The sequence below is a fragment of the Dermacentor albipictus genome, unplaced genomic scaffold (genome assembly GCF_038994185.2).
Source record: "Dermacentor albipictus isolate Rhodes 1998 colony unplaced genomic scaffold, USDA_Dalb.pri_finalv2 scaffold_20, whole genome shotgun sequence".
NCBI lineage: Eukaryota > Metazoa > Arthropoda > Arachnida > Ixodida > Ixodidae > Dermacentor > Dermacentor albipictus.
This window is the reverse complement of record NW_027225574.1, coordinates 1,518,868-1,545,198: the sequence shown is the minus strand read 5'-3', so window position 1 is coordinate 1,545,198 and position 26,331 is coordinate 1,518,868. Positions and strand designations below refer to the sequence as shown.

Genomic DNA, 26,331 nt, shown 5'->3' with positions numbered 1-26,331 from the left:
TTCTAAACCTCAAGCTAACGCAATAGTCATGGAGTTTGCGAAAGCTTTCGATCGAGTACATCATTCTAAATCAATAGCCAAACTTGAATCTATTGACACTAATAGCAAAGTAATAGGATGGATTTCGGCTTACCTTACAAATCGTACCCAGTATGTAAGTTTAAACAATGTATATTCTGACTTCCTAAACATTTTGTCCGGTGTACCCCAAGGGTCTGTTTTAGGGCCAACATTGATTCTTATAGACGTTAACGACATTGCTTGTGCAGAACCAGGTGTAACATTGAGACCTTTCGCTGATAATTGTGTCATTTATACTGCAAATCGCAGTAATGACGACCAACTAAACCCTAATCCTTCTTTACAAAACATTGCCCAATGGCGCAATACGGGGGGTGGTGGAAATAAATGTATCTAAAACAACGTTCATAAGGCTAACCAAGAAATAACGACCTTTATCATTTATGTACACTCTTAAAGGCTTGAATATTACACAAGTCCGTGAAGTAAAATACTTGGGTGTCACATTCTCACAAGACTTAAAATGGTATAAGTAAATTACCGATACATGCGCGAAGGCATTCAAGCAACTAGGGATTCTACGCAGAAGACAAAGTAAAGCACCTCAGGCCGGAATATTAACTGCCTATAAAACAGTTTAAACCTAAAACTATTTAAACCTATTTTGGAATACTGAAGCAGAGTGTGGGACCCTCATCAAAAGTAGCATCGCGATAAACTTGAAAGATTACAGAATAGGGTTCTTTAGTTTATCTATTTAAAGCATTCTCGGCACGACAGTGCAACGGACGTGCGCAATCAAGCGCATTTGGCAACTCTTTCGTGCCAGTAGCATGTTGCATCTTTGAAGTTTTTTTATCTCCTCCTTTAGAGAGACATCAAAATCTAAAAAGACCACTATATTCATCCGCCTGGCCATCGGTCTAGCAGGACAAACCACGATAATCGCATCCGGCCATTTAGTACGCATTGCAATACGTTTAAGTTTTCCTATTTCACTCGCGCCGTGAACGCTTGGAATGCGCTACCAAGCGAAGTTGTAAATAATCCCAATTTAGATGAGTTTTGTTCACCAGTGGAGCAGCTAATGGACCCTGTATAACAACTTTTCTTGCTGTAAAACTGCGGAAAGTATCTTGTAGTGTTGCATTGTTTTCGCCTGTACACTTCTATTCTCATGTATAGCATACAATCTATAATGCTAGATTTTCTCTTCTTGCGTGCGCGAAGTGTAACCATGTAGGTGATATAATATTGATGCACTTGTTGTTGAAAAGTGTTCGGATCTACCTCATGTTTTCCTGTTGTCTTTTTGGGAACTCATTGTATCTTATTACATGTCTATGATGATGTAAGGCCGCTCCATGTATGGGTCTGCAGAAGAACTACAATACTGATCAAAAATAAATAAATAAAATTTAAGATGTCATGCAGGTTAACGGACCGTTGGAAGACTAATGGAGGTGGTTATGGAAAGGTTACATCAGGGTGATCGGTCTGTGCTACTGTGCTGAAAGGTTATATTGCGATGGCAAGTATATCGACACTCCCGGCGCATTTATGCCGTCGCCGTCATGTTCCGTTTAAAGTACAAGCACGACAAGGTCATCACCGCGCGCCATATGCTGCATTTACGAGTGAAGGCGTGCGAGGGTCAGCCGATGACCGCGGCTGAATCTCACGCGCGAAAGAGATTAAAGCGGGGAAGAAATGCGCACTCTTCAGTTGCGTGCGAGGAACCAGGCGGAAGGGAGGAAAGGGGGCGTTCTATGAGGAGGAGGAGGGGAGGGGTTCAACTCCGGCGATTGCTGCCTATACGGCGCGACAGCGCGGGCTAGCTACCTTGAAAGCCACTGCGCTGTGGAAACAGTGCGCCGATTGCTGCTAGCTTCGTATATATATATATATATATATATATATATATATATATATATATATATATATATATATATATATATATATATATATATATATATATATATACACACACACACACACATATATATATATATATATATATATATATATATATATATATATATATAAATAATCAGCATGGTTACGCCCACTGCAGGGCAAAGGCCTCTCCCATACTTCTCCAACAACCCCGTCATGTACTAATTGTGGCCATGTCGTCCCTGCAAACTTCTTAATCTCATCCGCCCACCTAACTTTCTGCTGCCCTCTGCTACGCTTCCCTTCCCTTGGAATCCAGTCCGTAACCCTTAATGACCATCGGTTATCTTCCAACCTCATTACATGTCCTGCCCATGCCCACTTCTTTTCTTTATTTCAACTAAGATGTCATTCACTCGGGTTTGTTCCCTCACCCAATCTGCTCTTTTCTTATCCCTTAACGTTACACCTATTATTCTTTCCATAGCTCGTTGCGTCGTCCTCAATTTCAGCAGAACGCTTTTCGTAAGCCTCGGGTTTCTGCCCCGTAGGTGAGTACTGGTAAGACACAGCTATTATACACTTTTTTCTTGAGGGATAATGGCAACCTACTGTTCATGATCTGAGAATGCCTGCCAAACGCACCCCAGCCCATTCTTATTCTTCTGATTATTTCAGTCTCATGATTCGGTTCCGCGGTCACTACCTGCCCTAAATAGATGTATTTCCTTACCACTTCCAGTGCCTCGCTACCTATCGTAAACTGCTGTTCTCTTCCGAGACTATTAAACATTACTTTCGTTTTCTGCAGATTAATTTTTAGGCCCACTCTTCTGCTTTGCCTCTCCAGGTCAGTGAGCATGCATTGCAATTGATCCGCTGAGTTACTAAGCAAGGCAATATTATGAGCGAATCGCAAGTTACTAAGGTATTCTCCATTAACTTTTATCCCGAATTCTTCCCAATCCAGGTCTCTGGACACCTCCTGTAACCACGCTGTGAATAGCATTAGAGAGATCGTATCTCCCTGCCTGACGCATATATATATATATATATATACTGTGCTGTCGAGGTACGCGTTTAAGTGACCAGCCGCACGAAGGTTAATACGCCGGCTGCTGTCACTGCGCTTCCTCACTCCATCGTTTTGACAGCGAGTGTTCGCAGTCATCGAGTGAGATATGTTCTTTACCTGTGCGCGCGTGATACCGTGCTTGTTAGTTTATTTGGTCAACAAGTGTATGCAAGTTAACACGGTCGATAAAGTACTATCCTTATTTCGTATAGTTCGCTACTAATTCACTGTCGCACTCGATACTAGGCCTTTCGGTCTAAACTGCGAGTTATTTGAACGATTGAGCAAACATTCGGAACCAGTGCTAACATGCTTTAGATCAGTTACGTTTTCTCTGAAAAGGCGGACATTAGTTTAACGTGAAATTACGGCATATATTCCACTAATTAACAAAAATCAATTGAATATATTTCGAATTAATTATATTACGGCACATACAGCAATTCATTTATTTATTTATTTAAAAATAGGTTACAGGCCTGAAAGTAAGGCATTGAGTAAGGGGAGCTGAATTGTAGCCCGTGAGTTTTTAAGGCGCATTCACTTGGAATTAGTTTCCAGAAATACTCCTGTTTGGAAATTTACGCCATTAAACTTATACCGCGAAAAATACACTGTTGTCTCGCCTACTTTTTTAATAAAATGCAGTTTTATGCATTCTAGCAAAAAGGTAACTGGAACTCCCATGCATTTCGTTCCACACTATGAGAGAGATATTGAAACTAGTGTCATCCTGAAAATTCATTTCAAGTGGATACGAGTTGAAAGCTCACCGGCTACAATCCGCAAATTGCAACATATACCCTAAAGCATTTAAATAATGAGTTAATTAGTTCAATTCGTGTTTCAATTTCTCATGCTAGTATGGTCCGCCTCCTCAAATATACCAGCACAAGGAGGCGAATTCAGCTATATGCCAAAGGCGATTTTCAAGATTCTATAAAACTTAAACATGATCACCCTGTTAAAGGAAAAAGCATCCAATGTCATGTGCAGTTAATATCGGGAGGTCTTCGGTGTTCAGCAAAATATTCTTTGTATGTTTAAAATAGGATGAGACAGTACATGGAAAGCTGCTGATTATTACATCAGCTCAACGCGAAAGTTGATTCGTTATAGTGCCAATGCCCGAAACAATAGAGAGTCCGGGACAGCTTTCTTTGTATATTTGCCTGATTTGTGTATTTACCTTTGCCTGCTGGCTTTATCATGATATCACTGCATTTAGACAATGACGTGGTAGCTTTTCTTTCTTCAAATGAAAGATATGATTGAAATGAGTTTTGCTTTTTGTAAGCTTTAAAGACGCCACGTTGAATGGTGGCAATATACATGTCCAGGTATTTATCACGCTGGGCCGGAGTGGTTCAACGGTTGATTAAACACATAGCTGGTGGCGTGTGAGAAGTGGACGGAAAATCGCGGAAATATTAATGTACACGCATGTAGCGTGAACAGTTGTCCAAATCCTTAGTCAACTGAAATTCGTCATATTTGCAGCACGGGAATACGTGAGTGCTCTGGCCCGCGCTATTGATAAAACCACCGCAACAATATCTAAATCGGATTTCATTCCCACCACGATCGAGAGCTTCGAGAATGGTATCGAATTCATAAATTTAAAGCGGTACGTAACTTGTGTAGTCAATGTAAGTGCTGGCAAACATTCCTTTTTAGCCGTTTTGTGTCCTAACTCATGATCCCTTTCGTCGCCCCTTTACACATCACACATATTGCCATGAAGATAACTAAGACGGGCTCGCCGAAGCATGACAGCTTTCTTTAATGATGGCCGACAATCAAAAAAACCAGCACACAACTGCGCCCTTCGTCGTATTCTCTCTGGCGATCGGTGCCTGTAGTGGGCAGTTGACTCCTGGCGATCGGTTCTTGTAGTGGGCAGCTCGCGTCCCATCATCGCTCCCCACGTGAAAAGCGACCATCCTGGCCGCTGATCGGGGCGTGTAAAGGGCGACAGAGTGCGCGGGAGAAAGTTTACTCGAACGAAGGGTGGTTATGCGGCCGAAACGTCATTAACGAGGTGTTATGTTTTCCTACGTTTTGCTATGTATATACAGTGAAAGCTCGTTAATTCGAACTTCAATAATTCGAATTTATGGATAATTCGAACTGTACGATTTGGTCCGGCCAAGCTCCATAGAAGTCTATGTATAAAAAAGTCCGTTAATTCGAACGCGAGAAGGTTCCCTCACGGATAATTCGAACTACGCTCGCCTGGCACACGGCCAGAGAAACGCGCCTACTGCCTACACACAAGGCTGTATTGCCTCCGAAACGGAGAGAACGGCGAGAGAATGCAAAATCGGACAAAAATCTAACCGACGCGGGGTCAGCCAGAAGGCAGCGGCGGCTGCCGCCTCTCCGTTCTACGTAACCTCGGAGACTTCTTGCCCGTTGCGAATCTCGGAGGCTTTGCAAATCTTGTACAGCTGCTAATGTTGTGCGGAGATGGCACGGCAAGCTCCAAAACACAGCGAATCAAGTACGTCGCAGCTGCGCTTGCAATCAAGAACCAACGAATCAGGGCCTTCGCCACCTTCACATGTTCGGCGTCTTTGTCTCGGCAGTCTTCATCGGTTGTGCACCTCTGTTTTCAGCTTAGGAGGTATCGGCCGTCGCGATTCATTGCGATGGTGTTAAGCCTCGGCTAACGTTCGTTTCGGTGGACATCGGTGGTGTGGCACAGTCGGACCCAGAGCTTCGACTTGAAGATGGCGTGTGCCCGCGGCACACGCCATCACCTTCTGACACGCCAAATTTCTGACATGCCCTACTGCTCCCAAATCGCAGTGTACTGTTGCCCTCCTCCACTTTCGTTAGTTCGAACTTTCGTTAATTCGAACTGAAGCGGCTTCCCCTTGCGATTCGAATTAACGAGCTTTTACTGTATATATACAGTAAAAGCTCGTTAATAGACGTTAATAGATAAGAAGGAACAAAAGAAACGTACACACATACACTCGCAAAATAGAAAAAAAAGTAGCGAGTGAGCACTGTGAAATTGCTTGAGTGGAACTTTTGTGAACTCGTCCATAAACGACAGGTTATCCAGCTCTGCGCGTTCAACTGCAACGCATTAATTGATTGATTGATTGATTAATTAATTGATTGATGAATGATTGATTGATTGATTGATTGATTGATTGATTGATTGATTGATTGATTGATTGATTGATTGATTGATTGATTGACAGAGTTATGCATCGAACAATTGATTGATGAATGATTGATTTTCTGCGGTTAAGCTTTGGCACGCATTTTCTTAACTCGGTTAGAACGAGTTAGGAAATGCGTGCAAAAAGCAGTTGGGGTGCAAAATATTACAGAAAAATTCAAAAATATATTGCAGAAAATGAAAATGATTCAAAGCAGCTAGGGTAGAAGCAATGAGTCCTAGAATAATGCTGTCTTTGCGTGATGTGCTCGATACAAGAGACATCTATATACACCCAATAATGAAAAAGGTAAGCTGATGTCGAGGACCTTTGCTTAATATATAAAGGACATGGCAATACACACGTACGGCGTCGTGCTGTCGTGTTCGATTAGTCTTTTGTGAATGTGTAAGTATCCTTTTAATGCCACTAAATGGAGATACGTAGGAAATAGTGAGCCGTAAGAGTGGCTGGAACTTGTACGTATGCGTGACCTTATTTATTAGAAAATTAATAAGTTAAGGCTATAACAAGAACAGTGGCACAATTTCCAGGCAATCATGGCTTGGTTCACGTACTCAGTTTAACAGTTTTAGTGTGGACGCCGCATTTTTCGCGAGCGCAAGTCGCATTTTGTTATTTGGCAGCTTATGTCTGGTCACATACACGCGTATGTTTTCATGTGCAGAAGAAGACGCCAAAAGACAGCGTTCAAAGCACATGGAGCCAGAAACGAGAGCCAACCCCCGCCCAAGGGCCGAAAACACGCGTGAGCTGAACAGTTTTTACTTGTTTATTAATTCATTTATTTATTTAGAAAACACCCTACAGGCCCTGTGGGGCAATGAGTAAGGGGGGGGGGGGCAATGTGTTAATGAACGGTTCAGTACAATTGAAACAGCTAATTTTTGTTTTATTATTATAGGGTTTTACGTGCCAAAACCACTTTCTGGTTATGATGCACGCCGTAGTGGGGAACTCCGGAAATTTCGACCACTTGGGGTTCTTTTGCGTGCACCTAAATCTAAGTAAACGGGTTGTTTCGCATTTCGCCCCCATCGAAATGCGGCCGCCGTGGACGGGATTCGATCCCGCGTCCTCGTGCTTATCAGCCCAACACCATAGCCACCAAGCAACCACGGCGGGTCGCTCAAAAAGAAATCTAACACAACTGTACACTGGCTGAAGTAATAAAAAAAACAAAGCACAGGATGCTCACGTATAACAGCAAATAAGAGGAAGGAGATTAAGTAAAAGCGTGCAGAGACGTTCACGAAATATCTCACGACCGGTTATCGAGACGATTTCATCGCGACGACCATTCTAGTGAGATACGACACGAGGTAGAGCAGATAAATTGAAAGCAGTGGTTTTACCAAAAATGCGCTTTAGTGGAACTTTTGTGAACTCGTCCATAAACGACAGGTTATCCAGCTCTGCGCGTTCAACTGCAACGCATGTGAGGATAATATTTTTTACAAATACTCTTCTACGCATGCGCTCGTTACATTGTACAGTACAGCTTTGACTGATTGATTATTCGACCAATGGGTTGATTGATTGACTGAATGATTCATCAGTCATTGGACTGATTGATTAATTGATTGATTGATTGATTGATTGATTGATTGATTGATTGATTGATTGATTGATTGATTGATTGATTGATTGATTGATTGAGTGAGTGATTGACAGAGTTATGCATCGAACAATTGATTGATGAATGATTGATTTTCTGTGGTTAAGCTTTGGCACGCATTTTCTTAACTCGGTTAGAACGAGTTAGGAAATGCGTGCAAAAAGCAGTTGGGGTGCAAAATATTACAGAAAAATTCAAAAATATATTGCAGAAAATGAAAATGATTCAAGGCAGCTAGGGTAGAAGCAATGAGTCCTAGAATAATGCTGTCTTTGCGTGATGTGCTCGATACAAGAGACATCTATATACACCCAATAATGAAAAAGGTAAGCTGATGTCGAGGACCTTTGCTTAATATATAAAGGACATTGCAATACACACGTACGGCGTCGTGCTGTCGTGTTCGATTAGTCTTTTGTGAATGTGTAAGTATCCTTTTAATGCCACTAAATGGAGATACGTAGGAAATAGTGAGCCGTAAGAGTGGCTGGAACTTGTACGTATGCGTGACCTTATTTATTAGAAAATTAATAAGTTAAGGCTATAACAAGAACAGTGGCACAATTTCCAGGCAATCATGGCTTGGTTCACGTACTCAGTTTAACAGTTTTAGTGTGGACGCCGCATTTTTCGCGAGCGCAAGTCGCATTTTGTTATTTGGCAGCTTATGTCTGGTCACATACACGCGTATATTTTCATGTGCAGAAGAAGACGCCAAAAGACAGCGTTCAAAGCACATGGAGCCAGAAACGAGAGCCAACCCCCGCCCAAGGGCCGAAAACACGCGTGAGCTGAACAGTTTTTACTTGTTTATCAATTCATTTATTTATTTAGAAAACACCCTACAGGCCCTGTGGGGCAATGAGTAAGGGGGGGGGGCAATGTGTTAATGAGCGGTTCAGTACAATTGAAACAGCTAATTTTTGTTTTATTATTATAGGGTTTTACGTGCCAAAACCACTTTCTGGTTATGATGCACGCCGTAGTGGGGAACTCCGGAAATTTCGACCACTTGGGGTTCTTTTGCGTGCACCTAAATCTAAGTAAACGGGTTGTTTCGCATTTCGCCCCCATCGAAATGCGGCCGCCGTGGACGGGATTCGATCCCGCGTCCTCGTGCTTATCAGCCCAACACCATAGCCACCAAGCAACCACGGCGGGTCGCTCAAAAAGAAATCTAACACAACTGTACACTGGCTGAAGTAATAAAAAAAACAAAGCACAGGATGCTCACGTATAACAGCAAATAAGAGGAAGGAGATTAAGTAAAAGCGTGCAGAGACGTTCACGAAATATCTCACGACCGGTTATCGAGACGATTTCATCGCGACGACCATTCTAGTGAGATACGACACGAGGTAGAGCAGATAAATTGAAAGCAGTGGTTTTACCAAAAATGCGCTTTAGTGGAACTTTTGTGAACTCGTCCATAAACGACAGGTTATCCAGCTCTGCGCGTTCAACTGCAACGCATGTAAGGATAATATTTTCTACAAATACTCTTCTACGCATCCGCTCGTTACATTGTACAGTACAGCTTTGACTGATTGATTATTCGACCAATGGATTGATTGATTGACTGAATGATTCATCAATCATTAGATTGAATGATTGATTGACAGAATTATGCATCGAACAATTGATTGATGAATGATTGATTTTCTGCGGTTAAGCTTTGTCACGCATTTTCCTAACTCGGTTAGAACGAGTTAGGAAATGCGTGCAAAAAGCAGTTGGGGTGCAAAATATTACAGAAAAATTCAAAAATATATTGCAGAAAATGAAAATGATTCAAGGCAGCTAGGGTAGAAGCAATGAGTCCTAGAATAATGCTGTCTTTGCGTGATGTGCTCGATACAAGAGACATCTATATACACCCAATAATGAAAAAGGTAAGGTGATGTCGAGGACCTTTGCTTAATATATAAAGCACATTGCAATACACACGTACGGCGTCGTGTTCGATTAGTCTTTTGTGAATGTGCAAGTATCCGTTTAATGCCACGAAATGGAGATCCGTAGGAAATAGTGAGCCGTATGAGTGGCTGGAACTTGTACGTATGCGTGACCTTATTTATTAGAGAATTAATAAGTTAAGGCTATAACAAGAACAGTGGCACAATTTCCACCCAATCATGGCTTGGTTCACTTGTTCAGTTCAACAGTTTTAGTATGGACGCCGTATTTTTCGCGAGCGCAAGTCGCATTCTGTTATTTGGCAGCTTATGTCTGGTCACATACACGCGTATCTTTTCATGTACAGAACACGCTGAGAAAGCCGCCGAAAGAGGGGCCAAAGACACCCAAAAGCCCCCAAGAACCGGAAGCCCCGGCCGCCCAAGTGCCAACAACAAGACGCGTGAGCTGAACCGTTTTTACTTCTTTATTAATTAATTTGTTTATTTAGAAAACACCCTACAGGCCCTGTGGGGCATTGAGTAAGGAGGGGGGAGGGGGGGGTCGGTGTAGGTCGGTGGTTGACTGCAGTCACTGTGTTTAACATAATAGACCTTTCCTGCAGCCATGCTGTTTCTGAAAGAAAACGATATTTTTTTTCTATGCGCGAGTAAATGCGCGAAGTGTTAATGTGTTGAAATAGTTTGCATGACACAGATGTTAGCGATATTGGGCGAAAGTTTTCAGGCATGTGTCTATCTCTAGTTTGAAAAATGGGGGCATCCTTCGCAATCTTCCTGTCAACGGGCAAGGCACCAGATGATAAGGACTGCTTAAGGATATGGTACAGAATGGCACTGTAGGCACTGCACTGAATGTAGGCACTGCACTGAATGGCATAGATTGGTGTTGTTATTGTCAATACCACAGGGAGATGTTCATCAGGCTAACAATGCCTTCTTTTGATATATTTATTGGTGCCATGAATAGGTAAACGTAATCCGGAACTAATGGAATATCGGAATGGCCTTCGCTTGTCAAAACAGCAGAAAAATGCATTGAATAGCGATGAACATTCCCAGTCTGAAAGAGGTTGTTGTTTGTCGTCTATCGTAACTGTGATCGAGTGTTATCATTATGCAAAAAAGGTGAGGCGTGCAGACACGACACAAGAGAAAAGAAGTGGACAGCACGAACACCGACTATCATCTGAAGGGAGCACTGAGGCGAAAAAAGAAATAAGACACAAGACTCATCTGCGGAAGCTCTGGAATGGCATCTCCATGTGTCAATCGGGTACATGTCGACGTTCGGGTCGGCAGTCGGGTAGTCGACGTTCGTGTTGTCCACTTCTCTTCTCTTGTGTCCTGTCTGCACGCCTCACCTTTATTGCATAATGAATTCTTACCAACTAGCTCAGCGTTCTGTCGGGTGTTATCGTTTGCCAAAATTTTGTCAGATTAGTCTTCAGGATAGAAGGTAAGTCGTGAGCGACGTACCTGTCTTTAGAAGTGCGTACCACAAAAGTGTAATCAATAACAAATGTTTTGTACTTGCTCAACAAGGACTCGCTTGTACTGTTCATCGCATTGGGGCACAGACGCCCCTTTTTTATTACGAAGTGTTCACAGTTTTTTATTGAACCACGGTTTAGTCTTGTGATTGGCTACCGAAACGTACGGAATATATTTGTCTGCAACAGTGAGTAATTTGTCTTTGTAATGTATACAGTTTCCGTTAACGGAACGTTGGGGAAAAGACGACAAAAATGAGTGATTAAGAAAAAACTCAGTTCGGTGTTGATGACAACGTAGTTAGCTTTGATATAATCTGGAATCTTTTTATACTGAAATCCAGTAAATAACATGGGTACCTGGAGCGTTAGCTGAAGTAACTTAAGGTCACAAAAACCGTCAGAAAATAACACAGGACAAACGGTTTCAGGTGCAGTAGTTAGTGTCAAATGTAATAGGTTATTGTCACGGGACGGTTGATTGATTACCTGAGAAAGATTTAAGTCCAGAGTTAATTCAATGAAATCGGTTGCTTGATTGGACGATGATTACAAGCATGGCCTATTTATTTGGGGAAAACTGAAATTGCCAAGCGTAACTAGCAGAAAGTTTCTGCGTGGCTGTAGAAATGTTTTCACGTAGATTATCAACAAATGGAAGGCACGTTTTAGGGGGGCGATAACAGACCCCAATACTTTTTTGCAAATTATTTAACAACCAGCTCAAATGATCTCCAGCTAGAACGAGGCGTCAACTTCGTAAGAAGAAATCCTTTTATTTATTGCCAGCAAGACACCACCACCCCTTTTTATCATTGCGATCATGCCGATAAATGATAAATATGTCACTTTCTGTAAAAAACTTCACCATTTGAAACATCGTAGTGCAGGCATGTTTCCGTTAGATCTAGAATGTGGGGATTGCTATCTTCTATAAAAGTACACAATATATCACGCTTATTATAGTATTATCGCGCTTATTATCGCGCCTATCGCATGCATGTTAGTGTACGACATGGTGAGCAAGCGAGATGCGTCAGTATAAAGGGGCAGTTTAGGAACTCGTGCACCCGTAGATTTTTTAGCTATCTGCTACATAGCACAACGGTGACAGTGTCAACATGGTAGATGCATTCCGTGTTATTAATGCACATTTTATGAAGTGACAGTTTGCACGGTTTGTTCTGTGTTCTAGCGTATTGTCGCGTGGTAATGACGGTGAAGAATGCAAAACGGTGAATGGCAAAACTAGCGTTTAGTTGGGCGAACTTGTGCCCACAAAAGCAAGTTACACTCAAAAGAGAGCAGTAGCGGTGAACACGATTAGCGGTCATCGATATCTGATCAGCGGGTCAAGAGCGTCGGCTTTTATACATCAGTCGTCGAATGTTTCAGAGTAATCGCTGGGACCCGCGTGCTTTCCACAAAGTTCTACACCATTCGCGTCGCCCATGCATGCAATCAGATTACAGAAGGTTCGGCGACAACAGACAGCGGATAGAAGAATCGATAACATTCTAGAAACTTCCTATACATGTAGACGCGTCCTGCGCTGAAGGACATTTCTGAGACGGTAAAAGCTCTCACCCGTAAAAGGTGAGTTCGCGTGTCAATTCCCCCCCCCCCCTCTAAAAGGCATCGTCCCCCTCCCCTGCTGCGAACATAACAGGAGAGTGAAAAACAAAAGGACACTTGTTAAAGTAACAAAATAACAAAGAAACAAAGTCCAAGGTGACACAGTCCAAAAAAAGTTGATTTCAGCGATGCAACGTCTCCAAAGCTTATTAGCGCTGGTCGAACGACATAATCGCACGACATAAACTACTTCAGGTCGTCTACGGCGGCGCCGTGATACCGAAATGCCGTGTGGTACGACCTAATAGTCGAGTGCGCAAATGCGTCGGATGAACTTGTATGGTTCGAAATACCGGCGTAAAAGCTTCTAGCTCAGACTTCGTCGGCGTATAGGGGCCCAAACCCAAACACGGTCGCCGGGCTGGTACTCGACGCAGCGTCGTCGAAGGCTCTAGTGTCGGCTGCCGGTTCTCTGCTGCATCTTGATCCGCAGGTGGGCGAGCTGTCGGGCTTCTTCGGCGTGCTGGAGGGAGGTGGCGATGTCAAGATTCTCTTCGTCGCAGACGTGTGGCAGCATGGCATCGAGAGTAGTCGTCAGATTCCTGTCGTAAACCAGCTTTCACGGCGTTATCTGTGTTGTTTATTGCACCGCCGGGTCTTAAGCGAAGGTTACGTACGGCAGGATGGCATCCCAGGTGTTGTGTTTGATGTCGACGTACATTGTTAGCATTTCGGCAAGGGTTTTATTCAGGCGCTCAGTGAGACCATTCATCGGTCGGTGGTAGCCAGTGTTCCTCCTCTGGCTTGTCTGGCTGTACTGCAGAATGGCTTGGGTTAGCTCTGCTGTAAAGGCCTTTCCTCTGTCGGTGATGAGGACTACTGGGGCACCATGTCGCAGCAGGATCTTCTCAACGAAAAGTATCGCCTCTTTGGTTGCGCTACCTCTCGGCATAGCTTTAGTTTCAGCAAAGCGGGTGAGGTAGTCCGTTGCCACGAAGATCCACATATTTCACCATGTTGACGTCGGAAACGATCGAAACAAGTCCATCCAGATCAGCTGAAATGGACGGTAAGGAAGCTCGATCGGCTTTAGTAATCCCGATGGCCTTGTCGGTGGTGTCTTTAGTTGCTGATAGCCTCGGCATGTCTCAACGTAACGGGCAGCGTCGGCGATCAAGCGCGGCAAGTAATAGCTTTCCTGTATCCTCGATAGCATCCGGGAGAATCTGAGGTGTCCAGTGGTCGGATCGTCATGCAGGGCGTGCAGTACTTACGGACGCAGCCCTGAGTGAATAACAAGAAGGAAGTTGCCGCGGACTGGTGAGAAGTTCCCATTTACTAGTAGGTTGTTTTGAAGCGACAGAGAAGGCAGTCCTCACATAAATACCCTAGGGACAACGTCGGTGTGCCCTTCTAAATACTCGACGAGGCCTTTTAGCTACGGGTCTGCTCGTTTCTGCTTAGTGAAGTCTTCCGCGCTTATTATTCCAAGAAAGGCGTCGTCATCCTCGTCATCTTGCGGCGACGGGTAAAAGGGGGCGCCTGATATGCGGTCGGCATCAGAGTGTTTTCGTCCGGAGTTGTAGGTTACAGTGATGTCGTATTCTTGTAGTCAGTAGTCAGCCTGAAGGATCCTTTAACTTCGCTAGCCAACACAACGCGTGATGGTCGCTGACGACTTTGAATGGCCTTCCATATAGATAAGGGCGAAGTTTTGCTGTAGCCCAAACGATGGCGAGGCATTAGTTTTCGGTTGTAGAATAATTGCCTTCCGCTTTTGACAGCGACCGGCTGTCATGGTATTTCCTCGACTAGACCGGCACCGAGGCCTAAACTACTGGCGTCAGTATGAATTTATTCTCGTACTCGTCGAAGTTCGCAAGTACCGGTGGCGACTGTATGCGTCGTTTGAGTTCTGCAAATGCGTCGGCCTACGGCGTTTCCCATTTGAACTCGACATCCCAGTTAATTGGATGTGTCAACAGCTCAGCGACGCGTGAAAAGTCCTTGACAATGCGCCTGTAGTAGGCACACATGCCAAGGAATCAACGCGCTGCCTTCGTGACGATGGGCTGCTGGGACATTGCGATGGCGGCTGTCTTCTATGGGTCGGGGCGGACTCCAGATTCACTGATGACATGGGCAAGGAACAGAAGCTCATCGTAAGCGAAGTGGCACTTTTCAGGCTATTGAGTGAGCCTTGATGACTTGAAGGCCTCTAGTACTGTCGCGCCTAAGGTCACTGTCGAAATTTCCTGCGAAGACGACGACGTATCCACATAAACAAGACAGGTCTGCCACTTCAACCCTGCTAAGACGATGTCCATGACGCGCTGGAACGTTGCACGCGCCGAGCACAGTCCAAATGGCATGACCTTGAACTCGTAGAGGCGGTCTGGCATGATCAAGGTGGTATTTTTATGATCTCTCTCGCAGACTTTTGTTTGCCACTAGCCAGACTTGAGATACATCCACAAGAAATATTTAGTGTTGCAGAACCGAACCAATGCGTCGTCAATCCGCAGAATGGGGTATACGTCCTTCATAGTGCTCTTGTTCACTCGACGATATTCGACACAAAAACGTAGCGTTCCGTCCTTTTTTTTTTTTTCACAAAGACATGTGACGCGCACGGGCTTTTAGACGGCTGGATGATGTCGTCGCGCAGTATTTCGTCGACTTACTGTCTCATAGCTTGACGTTCTCGCGTCGAAACGCGGTAACGGCTCTGGCGGAGTGGGCGAGCGCACTCTTTGGTTAGTATGCGATGCTTTGCGACTGGAGTTTGTCGAATCCTAGATGAGGTCGAAAAGCCGTCTTTGTATCGTCGAAACAGACTTCTGAGCTATTGCTGCTTAATCATGGGGAGCCGTGGATTTATGTCGAAGTCTGGTTCGGGAACTATGGTCGTCGGAGTAGATGCGGCAGAATCCGAGAGGACAAACGCATAGCTGGTTTCCAGAATTTCAACGACATATGCGATCGTTGTGCTTTCGTTGAGGTCCTTGAACTCTTGGCTGAAGTTCGTCAGCAACACTTTCGTTTTTCGCCCGTGCAGTCGAGCGATCCCTCTTGGGACACAAATTTCACAGTCGAGTAGTAGACTTTGGTCACCCTCAATGAGGCCTTCTGCGTCTGCAGTTGTTTTCGTGCCGTTGGAAATGACAATGCTGGAGCGGGACGGAATGCTGACTTGATCTTCGAGCCCACTCAAAGCGTGGTGACTACGACAGCTCTCCGATGGTATCGCTTGATCTGCCGACAGCGTTATCGACTTCAACTTCAGGTCGATGATTGAGCCGTGTTGGTTCAGGAAGTCCATGCAGAGAATGACGTCTCGTGAATACCGTTGGAGCATAACGAAGGTGGCAGGGTAGGTCCGGTCTTGAACTGTAATGCTTGCGGTACCGATTCTAGTCGGCGTTATTAGGCGTCTTCCAGCGCTGCGGCTTTGAGGGCCTTTTCATGCAGTTTTAACCTCCTTCAAGTGGGCGGCGATGGGTCCACTTATGATGGACTAGTCGGCTCCTGATTCCACTAAGGCGGCGACTGTGTGGCCGTCGAGAAGGAAGTCGAGGTCCATGGTTCTTTGTCTTGCGTTGCAGTTAGGTCTTTGCGTCGGATCACAGCTGCATCATGTTGAACTGAAGCTGGAACGTCGCGTCGTCAAGTTGTCTTTTGTCGGTGTATTCTTGATTTTATGGCTTCGTCAGGATGGCGGCGTCTCGTTGCAATATCGTCGAGATCGTCTTTTTGGCGTCTTCGTTGGCGGCGGAGGATCTTCGTCAGTTCGACGAACAGCAGTTCCTCCTCCATCGGTTGCTGCCCTTAGTTTTCCGGATAAGGGTTGACTGACCGGCACAGGACTGGGCCAGTGTATGGACGGCGCTTCGGCGACAGGTAGCGGCCTGGTGACGGCGAACGGGACGGTTTGTATTGGGCTCCACTGTGTGGCAGCCCGATAGTCGGCGATGTCACGTGGACGTTCGCCTTGCTGTGGGTGCTGTGCGTTGATGATGAAACCTCGCAGTCCCATCTCGCGGTAAGGGCATGGGCGGTACATGTGCCCGGCTTGTCCGTACTGATAGCAAAGCGAACAGTGGTCGGGGGCACGCCAAACATCAGTCTTCCTTGGAATGCTGAGTGGGGCGACGGGCTGGCGTGCTGGCGGCGGGGCTGGTGGTGGATGACGGAACTGTGTCATCATTGGGCCCTGCCGTGGGCGGGAAGGAGGAGGGTGATGGCGGGCTACAGGGGCGTATTTCAACGCTTGCGGCTGAGGCGATTGAGGGACTACTCAGAGTTGTTGTTGGAGATCCTCACGTACGACTTCGGCAATCGAAACCACTTGAGGCTGTGATGAAAGGAACAACTTCTGTAGCTCCTTCCGCTCGACCACTCGGATAGCCTCGCGCAAGTCGTCGGTGGTCGGTGATTGAGCTCCGGCATAGTTTCTGGAGCTCGTGTTGCGGCTAATTTGCCGGTTGCGCATTTATAGTCTCTTCTCGATGCTGGTGGCCTCGCGACGAAACTCGTCGACGGTCTTCGGTGGGCGTCGTACCATTCCGGCGAAAAGTTCCTCCTTTACACCCCGCATGAGCAGGTGGACATTCTGCTCCTCGGATATTTCCGGGTCGGCGTCGTGCAATAGGCGGCTCATTTCTTCTGTAATAAAGATTGCAACATTCTCGTTTGGCAGCTGCACTCGGGCTTGCAATAGAAACTCGGCCCTTTCTTTCCGTACGATGCTCGTGAAGGACCATAAGACGTTACCTCTTAACAACATCCACGCTGTAAGCGTCGCCTCCCAGTTCTCAAGCCAGGCCCTCGCGGCATCTTCAAATGAAAAATACACGTGGCGCAGCTTGTCCTCAGACGTCCAGTTGTCGAAGACCGAGATTCTTTCGAAAGTATCCAGCCAGGTTTCTGCATCCTCTGACGAAGCTCCACTGAAGGTGGGTGACTCACTAGGTTCTTGAAGCACTATGGGGGACGCTGGTGCTGCGATTGTGGTCGTTGACTTGGTAACGATCTTCCTGGTCGTCTCAGGCAAACGTCCGCGCACCGGAGGCAGTCCTTGCAGAATGCGGCTAGCACGCTGGCCCTTGGCGACGGTGGTGTGGTCCTCGGGCTTCGGGCTTGGATAGCGGCTTTGCGGGGGCGTCCGGTAAAACAAGGCACAAGCGCCTCCACCAAATGTCACGTGGTAGTGAAGGTGACGAAAGCAAAACCGCGAATGGCGAAACGTTTTATTGGCGAACTTGGGCCTACAAAAGTAAGCTACACTCAAAGGAGAGCAGTAGCAGCGAACACGATCGGCGGTCTTCAAAATCTGATCAGCTAGTGAAGCGCGTCGGCTTTTATAGATCAGTCGTCGAATGTTCCAGAGTAATCGCTGGGACCCACGTGCCTTCCACAAAGATCTACACCATTCGCATCGCGCATACATGCAATCAGATTACACAAGATTCGGCGACAACAGACAGCGGATAGAAGCATCGATAACATTCTAGAAACTTCCAATACATATGGACACGTTTTGCGTTGAGCGATAAGATATCTTAGACGGTAAAAGCGCCCATCGGTAAAAGATAAACGAGTTCCCGTCTCAATATTCTAGCGGTTTCTTTCTTGCTAAGCAAGTGCTCATCGCAAAATCCTCGCGAAATGATAAGCGGGAGCCTTTTAGCTTCCTTGTAGAAGCCTGAATGTTCTGTTTATCTTTAAATGTGACAAGCTTAGCGATTATTGGCCTGCATTTGTCTTGAGCGAATTGACCAATTCTGTGCCCTCGTTCAAATTGGTCGCTTGATAAAGTAAGCTCCAACCTTTCAGCGCAGAGTTCGATGAATTTTTGCTGTTGTGTCATTCAGTCTTCACCGGCCCCTCTCTGACGCCAAAAATGTAAATTTGATCAACGTAGTCTGTTTTCGGCGTCAACGCACTTTGAAGTTATCTCTTTAACTGGCGTGAAAATGATTGGATGCTGTCAGATGTTTCTGTCCTAGATGTTTTACGTATGCTAAGGGTAGACTCGAGACTGGTGGCTCTGTCCTTAAGGCACTTCACCTCAGCGTCCTTTGTGTCCTGCTTCGCTTTTATCCTCTTAGGAGCTTATTTTTAACATTTAATAATACTTGTTTTTAATAGTATAAATACTTATGAATTGAGTATAATATTTCCTATGACTCTAAAAATGATTTATTATGAAAAAAGCACCTTTAATCTTATGCTTTTTATTACCATTATATCTTCCAAAATTGCAGTTTGGCCTGCTTATATCCCGTGTAAAATGTGTAACAAAGAATCTTCAGGTCCTGGATTAAGTTAGACGTCCCCCGCCAGCATCAGTCGCAACGAGACACAGAAATAGCATGAGGTCGCACAAAGCAGCACAGCGCACGCCTGACACTGTCAGAGCGCAATTGGGCACAACACGCTATTAGACAGCAATTATTACACTTAAAGCCGCTAGCATTGTCCAAATTGGTAACCTGTAACAACTTAAGCGGTGAGCGTCCCATTGTCGTAGTGGCGTCGTGCCCAGCTGATAGCGGTTGCCGCGGGCTTTTGTATCCCGGGCCGGATCCGATGTCCGTGCCGGTGTTCGTGCCCGCGTTTCCAGGTGGTGATTCCGTCATCGGCCAAGGATTGTGCTGCATACTACGTAGGCGCTCCTTGGTGTGAGGTAGATTCACGATTCCGTGGTTGACATGGCTTGTCCAAAAAGGCCACGCATGCGTGTCCAAGATGCGTGTCACACCCACGGAACGATGTTCAAGAAGGACAGGAGGCCGGCCGGTGAGCCGGAGCAGGACGAACTGCTAGAACAGAAGCGGTGAACGTCCCATTGTCGTAGTGGGGTTGTTCCTCGATAAATTATCGTGCACTTTATTTAGGACGAGCTTCCTTGTTTATTTTATTCGTACTTAGGAGAGCATTACCTTGCTTGCGTAGCCTCCGATTTTATCAGGTGTGACTTAATTCACCTTGGCAGAAGTAAAGGGAGTGTTAACATGCACATGCAGAAGACATTTTACACTTCTATATGGCTCGTGAGTGACGACGGAAGGAATCCGAAGATGCTTGCCTCAAAATGACAGTATTGTCTTATTGACATGCACACCATGGTCACGGCGACGCTTCGCAAGAGGAACGTTCGTGTTTGGAGAAGTATTTTGACGGAAGATGCTGATGTGTTTAGGCAGATACTAGCTTTACATGTGTTTGCCAAGAGCGAACACGGGGGGGGGGGGGGGGGACTGTACGAGTTATCTTATGAAAAGAATAAGTGTACAGTGCTTACTTGCCTGTCACGCCACCTGAATGGTGCGCAACTGGTCTTTACCCGCCTTCATTCACGTGTTTCCTGCTCTGCTTATAAAACCTATGGCAACCGTCTCGGTACCCGCTGTGGTTACTCAGTGGCTATAGTGTTGGTTTGCTGAGCACGAGGTCGCGGGATCGAATCCCGGCCACGGTGGCCGCATTTCGATGGGAACGAAATGCCAAAAACACCCGTGTGCTTAGATTTAGGTGACCGTTAATTTAATTTTAACCGTCTCCGTAGTGCTGTCTTCTACTCAGTTATTACAAGGATTCCACCATATGCTGGTACTGCAAACTAAAGAGTTCTTGCGCTGTGTTCAAACAATATCCACCAATGTTTGTCTTGGTAAATTTGCATTTCTTACTGTGTCTGTTAGACATCCTTATAACTCAGAACGAAACCCCAAGTTTGGAAAATTTAGCTATTTGAGGAACGAGTATTAATTTTTTTATTGGAATCACCTTTTTTTCTCAAGAAGATATTGCTCTGAGTGTTGCCAACAAATGGATGGGATGCGAGTGCATGACATGGGAATCAATGGGATGGTGGTGGAGTGGAGTTGCTGGAGAAGTTAACCATCGTGGTAGGTCCGCGATATCAGATAACGTGGCTATGCACGGCTGCTCACACATAAACTTCAGTGGAAGCCTTCACTTCTGACGGCCTTGGAGTGCGCCTCCTCATTGTGCATGGCTAATCTCACACGCTCAAACGGCTTCGTTTGATTAAAGTAACATGCTTACACCTTGCTCGGTGAACCACCTGTAATTAGGATTAACAAAACATCTGTTTTTTTAATATAAAAGATGGCAGGAAAGCCATTGGAAACCATCCAGCACTTTACTAGTCGGACTTGTGCCCAGGAAGAAAGGAAACACTGCCATGACCACCGGTATGGGTTTTTCGAATCTACTCTCACGACTCATGCCAGTTCAGTATTCATACACGCGAGGGTACATTCAACATAAACCTCTGGTTCACGCTTAAATTGTTTTTACATAGTCTGCGAAATCTGATCAAACACGCATTTTGACCGATGTTCGCTATTCACTGTGTTTCGGCTGCAAGAAGCATTCACGAAATTCGGATACAGAAAGGCTTACGAGGAGAGGGCGACCACACCAAGAGTTCGCCAATGCGTTACTGCGTAGGCAGAAAAAAAATTGGCAAAGAAAATTGTGACGGCTTACGTGGAGGAATGCAAAAGCATTATATCGCTTTTGGTGAAAGGTTTATTTCCGCGCTTTCCTTGTCCATGCACGTTTTCACGTGCGTTTTAACTCCGACTCGGTAAGGCCAAATCAGAATGCGCCAACGGTCTCCACGCGACGCGATCGGTGCAATGACGTACGCACTAGGCAGAACTTTAGTCAGCCTCAACCGTGGAGCGGCGGGGGCATCGCGTAAAACATGCTCGCAACGCACCCCCGAGTCCCTGGTTCGATTCGCATATAGACCTAAATCTACCGAATTTTCTTTTCAAAGCGATTGATTTACTTTGTTTGCGGAAACCTCCATGAGAAACTTGACGTCAATCCGGCTATTTTTGTCATGTTTTTACTCTTTGCGCCCTCGGCCATTTTTACTACCACCGCTTGGTGGCGACGCCGACGACACCGGATTTTCGCTTTTTAGGCATATTATGCTTTCGCAATAAAATGACAACCCGTGGACTTCGTTGCATCGCTACATCTTAAGGGGTGCAGCTTTCATAGAACCGTTTATTCTATCTCTTCGCGGTTTAATTCATGGAGCGTCTGACCGAGCATACGGGAGCCGCGCCTAGCGGCATGAAACCAAACGTCACACGAAGCACTTCCACGAAAAAAACGCAGCCTCCGACGAACACCACCCCGCGTAATGTCACGGACGTCCTGCGCAGGCACACCCACGCCACAACAGTGGTCATGAATGCACCACATGTAAAGAAGACAAAGTACTATTTTTTGTGTTTGCAACAACAACAAAAAAAAACGCAATGGCACTGCTGCTGGCTGCTCGTATACGCTGGGATGACATTGCCGTCACATAACGAACACACTGATGAGCTCAGCTTTCTTCTGTATTTGGCGCCTTTATTAGGACATCTTATACCATTTTATAAGATTTTATACCTCTGTGACGTGCGATAAAACAAAGCAAATACGGACTTGGTGGCGTGAACGTAGAAGGACGCTTATCTGTGGGCAATGTTGTGAAGTAGTGGGGTCCGTGCGGCCAACGAAGTTTCCGTGGATGGTGCCGCGCCAGGTGCCGGAAGAAAGAGTTCTGAGCGACGTTTAAGATAAGGAAAAAAATGATTATATAAAAAAGTACATGGTTGAGTTCTACAGTAGGGCTACAACTATCACAGCACACCATGGTAACATCCTTGCATGTCCGAGCGTCACACTGCTTCCGAGCCTCCCCCTCTCTCCTCCACAGCCATCTGGATCGGCTCTTAATGCCATGCGTCGTCATTGTTCAATCGCTTCCTGCAATGCCGCGTCAGGAGACCGATTACCTCAGGTCCCCCTAATCCAGAGGTTTGTTGCCCTTCGACAGGTGTTTTGTCGAAACACACGCACATCACTGGACACAAACGGGAACTGGGATCATACGCTGATTTTGTCTCCGGTGAGGTCCTGCCAATTTGTGCGGCTGACAGGTGGGAAGAATGACAGCCCTGCACGGACCTCATCTCCGGCGTGGACGTAAACGTCCCATTTGACGAGGCCGTCGGCTCGTTTCCCACAATTGCTTCATCCGGGACCGGAGTTTTGTCACGTAGTGAACGGCCGACCATAACGGGCTTGATGGGCTCTTCGTGACAGTCAGGAGAGACGACGCTACTACATTCAGCAAGCTGCCTCTAACTAAATGATGAGGTGTGACAACTGCATGTCGCTGAGGTGGCATCGCCCGCACTGATGGGCCGCCGGGCACAACACACCCGCCGCCACATGGTGCATAGGGAGGCCAAGCTGTTCAATGCAGCTCGGTCAGCTTCATGCCTGCATGGTTTGAAGCCTTAGGCCACGGCCTCTGAGAACGAAGATCTCTGGCCAAACACTTCTTGGCCGGGGAGCGGGAGGGGGCTCTCATTGGACTGCATAACGGCAATAGGACAAGCAATAATGAGCTACCATTGTCAGCCAACCACAATGCCTCAATCGCCACGTGCAGGCCACTCCTATCGCCAGACTGTACTAATATAAAAAAACCTGACGACCCCCCACCGCAAAGAAAACCCTGAAACACATGGTTCACGTTGATTTTGACTAGTAGCCAGAAACTTCCGAATATGTGTCCTCTCAAATAGACACAAACGTGTTTACGTAATCAAGCTAACTAGTTCGTGAATAAGAGCTTCGTCGAGTCAGGAAGGCGAAGCGATAACTGGCTTTGATTGCCTCAAGTCCGTAAGACTTGAGGCAAGGTAAGTCACACGATCTTTACATGATAATGTCTTTGTGTGATGTGCCCGATACAAGAGACATCTATATACACCCAATATTCCTATTGCAAAAACCAGCGTCTTCCAGGGTGAAACCAGCGCGCTTTTTGGCGCTGGGTCACACTGGGTACGCTGGCACTCGCAGGGACTCACTGGGACACCAGTGAGAACGCTGGATAAGAGCTGGGTCACACTGGAAGAGACGCTGGTTCCACTGCCATGACGCTGGGGCACACTGGTTTGTGCTGTACAGGCGCTGGTTCTCGCTGCAGTTCGCTGGTTCGCACTGGAAACTGCGCTGGTTGTGTTTGTGCCGCGCCGGTTCCAGTACGCATGGACGAGCGCTGCTGAATATTAAATGTTTTATACAATTTTATCGCTTGATAGTAGTCTCTTGTCCTAAATAACGCTATATCCTGGGGTTATAAAACCCTATTTCGTGTCACAGCTTGGAATAAAGGTGCGTGAGCTGCCCTGTTTATTCAAGCATATTTGAAACTGAAAATCACTTTCGTTTGTTTATTTTCCCTTTTGACTGGGCGGATAGCTAAATTCTTGAACGAAACCACGTAAACGCAGAGGACGCCGCGTTTTTTAGTAGTTCGCACGTAACGTATGACTGGGAGTTGTCGCCGTTGTCGCAGTGTTGTGGAGTGGATATGAAATGCAGAAGTCGTTCAGACGCGCGCGAACGGACCCCGAGCTCGAAGCCGTTCGCGGACTGATATATTATCGCACCGATAACAAAGCTGAATTATTTCGTGCGCTTCCACTTTCCCTATTGTACTAAAAAGGTTCTGAGGCTCAAATACGCACATTTTAGCTTTCGCCAGCTACCCGCGCCGAGATCGGTCCCCACCGAAGCTTAGGCCTAGCGTATCCGCCGAGTCCGTTCTCACGCTATCGGCGCGTCAAGCCTCAGCAATCAAGAAATATAACAAGGATTAATCACTCTGTATTTAAGCTTTCGCACCGGTGTTCTTAAATAAACAATTTTTTCATGTATACAGTGCCAGCATAAGAAGCGATGACCGCTGATGTGACGCGTCATAAACACAGGTATATGTGCTATCGCCGAAGGCTCCCAGCACTAGTCTGCGCTTCTCTGACGAAGATATATGACTAGAGAGGCGTGTTGACTGAAAGGCATCACTGAAGTAAGGAAACGTTGCATATCCTCTGCATGAAGAACAAGAAACAGCTATCGAAATTACTGCAACAGCCCATACACCGTGCCGGGTCGGTGGTTCATTTAGGACTTATTTTTCGAAGTTAAAATAGCAATCGTAAGTGAAAATCGATGTTGTCGCACTTCCAAGCATACTGCTGAATACGGACAGCAACTTTTTCTTCCTGATACAGGCGTGAGTTTTAGTTGCTGGGCGATAGCGCATCAACCATGCCTGCACAAGACGTAGTTTTGCGAAACAAACTGCTTCTCGGCTTTGACATGGCAAATTATCCTTGTGTTTCTGTCGTGGAGCACAGCCGTGTGGAACGGCTGTGCTCCAAAACGCTCTCTGCTGGAAACAGCGTATCGGCCCCAGCCCGAGGATCGTCGACCCCGTTTTTGAACGAAGATGCAAGCTACAAAGTTGTCCTCCCGCGTCTACCAACCGGTAACGATGTTTTGAATTCTATTTTCCTTCATGCGGACTTGAATGGCAGACCATACCGTGCTCCCGACTTCCGAGACGCTCTGCTTGAGGTAGTGAATGCTTCAGATATTGTAGGTGTCGGACAGTATCAAATGAGCCGTGTATGGATGGTTACTTGCGCTAGTAGTGCGGCAAAACAGACTCTCGTCGCCTGTGGTGAGCTCCGCGTCAAAGGGCTGAAGTGCATGGTGATAGATCCGGAGTCTAAAAACATCAAGCTTAAATTACTATGGCTTCCACCTCACCTTGAACCACGACGCGTTGAAGAGGCGTTCCAGGCCTATGGTCAGGTGAAGTCGGTGGAGAGAGAAGTATGTAGATGCACAGGCATGGAACAGTTGGTGACAACAAACCGGGAGGTTTCCTTGGTGCTCAAGGACACTATCACCGTAACCTCTACAGCTCAAGTAGTACTAGCGAAGCTACCGGCGAGAATGACTCAGTTTGCCCACCTGGCCTAGCAAGCCTTAAAGAAAAGCCCGCTGATGACAAGGAGGAAGAGGAAGAGGCGATGGACATCAGTAAGGCCAGGAAACGTCCGGCACCATGCAACGACGAAGCAACAGAGTATGCAGTACAGGCGCCCGAGAAAGTGTCCCCTAGTGCTCAGCGAACTCCCTGTCCTGGTTATAATGTGCCGCGCCGATTATATCAGCGTAGTCAGGAGAGTGGCACAAAGAAGTCCAAAGGGAGCAAGACCACAGATTTACCTGTGGCCAAGGGCAATGAAACACAAAGGCTTTAGGTGAGCAAAATGGCTACCGCCTTCACCCTCCCCTTATGTGTAGCGACACTCAACGTACGTGGGCTGAGGAATATAAGGCGGCAGCGGCAGTTACTACACGTGCTTAGGCAGCATGAAGTTGATGTTGGTGCAGTGCAAGAGACAAAGATATCGTCTGCTGGTGATGTCAACCTTGCGCTGCAAACTTTTCAACCTGATTACGAGGTTACAAGCATGTGGTGCTTCCGCTGGATTCTTTTTGTTAGACAGAAAGCAGTTAAATCATTCTTCATTGTCGCTGCGAGTTGATGGGGAAGGCCGCCTTATATGCTGTGACCTCTCTTTTCATTCCCGTGATTGGCGATTTATTTGCGTTTATGCTCCCTCAAAAG

General features: G+C 46.2%; 1 protein-coding gene and 1 long non-coding RNA gene across 3 annotated transcripts in view; one reads left to right on the top strand and one right to left on the bottom strand.

The window, feature by feature from the left end:
* The window catches only part of LOC139052226 (uncharacterized), a 723,436-nt gene that overhangs the window by 631,962 nt on the left and 65,143 nt on the right, over nucleotides 1-26,331 (top strand). For both annotated transcript variants that reach the window (XR_011509795.1, XM_070529323.1), the window contains exons 12-14: nucleotides 6,857-6,937; nucleotides 8,513-8,593; nucleotides 10,071-10,166. Coding sequence is in view for 1 of the 2 variants with exons in the window: in XM_070529323.1 (XP_070385424.1) it covers nucleotides 6,857-6,937; nucleotides 8,513-8,593; nucleotides 10,071-10,166 (258 nt within the window). In the remaining variant the exon portion in view is untranslated. The remainder of the gene's footprint in view (nucleotides 1-6,856; nucleotides 6,938-8,512; nucleotides 8,594-10,070; nucleotides 10,167-26,331) is intronic.
* LOC139052230 (uncharacterized) overlaps nucleotides 1-26,331 on the bottom strand; it is a 153,905-nt gene that overhangs the window by 69,756 nt on the left and 57,818 nt on the right. The gene's annotated exons all lie outside the window — the stretch shown is intronic.